A 1,663-nucleotide genomic window follows, 5' to 3' on the forward strand; every position below is an offset into this window, starting at 1 on the left:
CTAGTAAGTGATCGAATATAACCACTTTGTTTTTAAATCCGAAAAATATATAGTTGACCAAATCCTATGTCATATGCCTTCAAAACAAACCGAGAGACAGAAATCGATACCCAGCTTATATTCGCTGACGTTTTGAGTGCAGAAAATCGAATCGCCTTAAAATATAGGCAACAACATGAAATCATTTTTATTTTTATCCTGCAAACTAACTACTAAATTACACGGCTGTATAGATTTTTGAATTAAAATTTTCATATACTGATTTTATTTTAATATTTTTAATTCGCTTTTAAGCCATTTATTTAATACGTTTTGACAGTTTTATTTTGATCAGCAAACACGGCCGCTTTTTGATGCTTCCGCAAATATGTGCGCACATAGAAATTGCCAAATAGCCACAACATTATCAATGATTGACAGACAGCAAACCACAGCAAGCCTTTGGGAAAGTCACATTGCGGCCGAAAGATCAACGGATAGGAGTGATGCAGTAGAACTAGCACAAAATGCGTTAACTGCAATCTTGTAATGTATTTCTTCCACCACAAACCCATATTCATATTTAGAGCCGATATGAAGTAATACGTGTACATGAAACCATGCACCGCACAATTCATAATAATGACGCTGGCATATTGACCCGCACTACCATAATAGGTGGCCAGATAGTAGACGAAGATGCTCATCATGATGTGATGGTAAATGTGCAGGAATGACACTTGCTTGAAGCTTTTGCGCAGCACAAAGAAAATCGTCTCCACATAATCGATCACTTTGAAGAGGTAGAACGCGTAAAGTCCACGTATGTTGAGCTTTTGTAGTGTCGGTGTGTTAGGATATTTCGAAAGACAACCGAAATCGGGCACTTCCGCACGGCGCGTATAAAATGTGACGATGAACTGAAAATGTGCGAAAAAATTTGAATTTTCCCCGTTGATGCTTTTCAAAACTCTTCATGGATTTTGTTGCGCAACTCACCAGATAGCTTAGCCAGCAATTGCCGATTATTTGCAGAAAATTGTAGACCAAAATCACTTTTTTGATATTATACGGCTTGCGGTTGCGCATGAAAATCGGTCCGATGACCAGCACGATGGCGAGGTAGGCCAATGTTAGCGCAATGATTGGTACAGGTGAGCCGAGTAGCGGCAATTGCTGCGCCACAGGATCTGTATGGTAGAAAAATGTTGTAGACAATTGTCAAAAATATTATTTTAAATTATTTTTTAATTATTTTTTGACATTACCGCGTTCGGGAAATATGTTTTCTAAACTTAGCGACATTTGTACGCTTTAGGGTTATTCGTACGTACTAAACACAATTTTCGAACGCACCAAACGGTTGCAGCGCTACTAATAAACAGCTCAGCGTCTAATCAATCAGTATTATAGCTCTGAGTTGAGCTGTGAGCTCTGTGCGAAATTCGTTAACTGTTTGTTTGTTTATTGTGAATATAAATCGGAGTTTGTACGCTGACAGTGATCTACGACCAAAAACAAATTGAATTGAACAGTAAGGTAGTGTAAAATCGAACGCTGCCGAACCTAAGATAGTCGCTAACTAACACAACATATTTATGCTGTGTAATGGGTATATTAAGTTTGAAACGAAGTTTGTAACACCCAGCAGGAAATGTCGGAGATCTTATAAAGTATTATATAT

The 1,663-nt window shown here is 37.8% G+C and overlaps 1 protein-coding gene across 1 annotated transcript; it reads right to left on the bottom strand.

Annotated features, from left to right (window-relative positions):
- Positions 1–230: 230 nt before the first annotated feature.
- On the bottom strand, positions 231–1,435 carry LOC106621943 (very long chain fatty acid elongase 7). Its single transcript, XM_014240973.3, has 3 exons — positions 1,248–1,435; positions 979–1,169; positions 231–899 (listed from the first exon to the last, which is right to left on the bottom strand). The coding sequence occupies exons 1-3, from the start codon at positions 1,282–1,284 to the stop codon at positions 303–305; spliced, it is 825 nt and encodes a 274-aa protein (XP_014096448.2). The 5' UTR covers positions 1,285–1,435; the 3' UTR covers positions 231–302.
- Positions 1,436–1,663: the final 228 nt, after the last annotated feature.

This window comes from Bactrocera oleae, chromosome 4, assembly GCF_042242935.1.
Source record: "Bactrocera oleae isolate idBacOlea1 chromosome 4, idBacOlea1, whole genome shotgun sequence".
Taxonomy (NCBI): domain Eukaryota; kingdom Metazoa; phylum Arthropoda; class Insecta; order Diptera; family Tephritidae; genus Bactrocera; species Bactrocera oleae.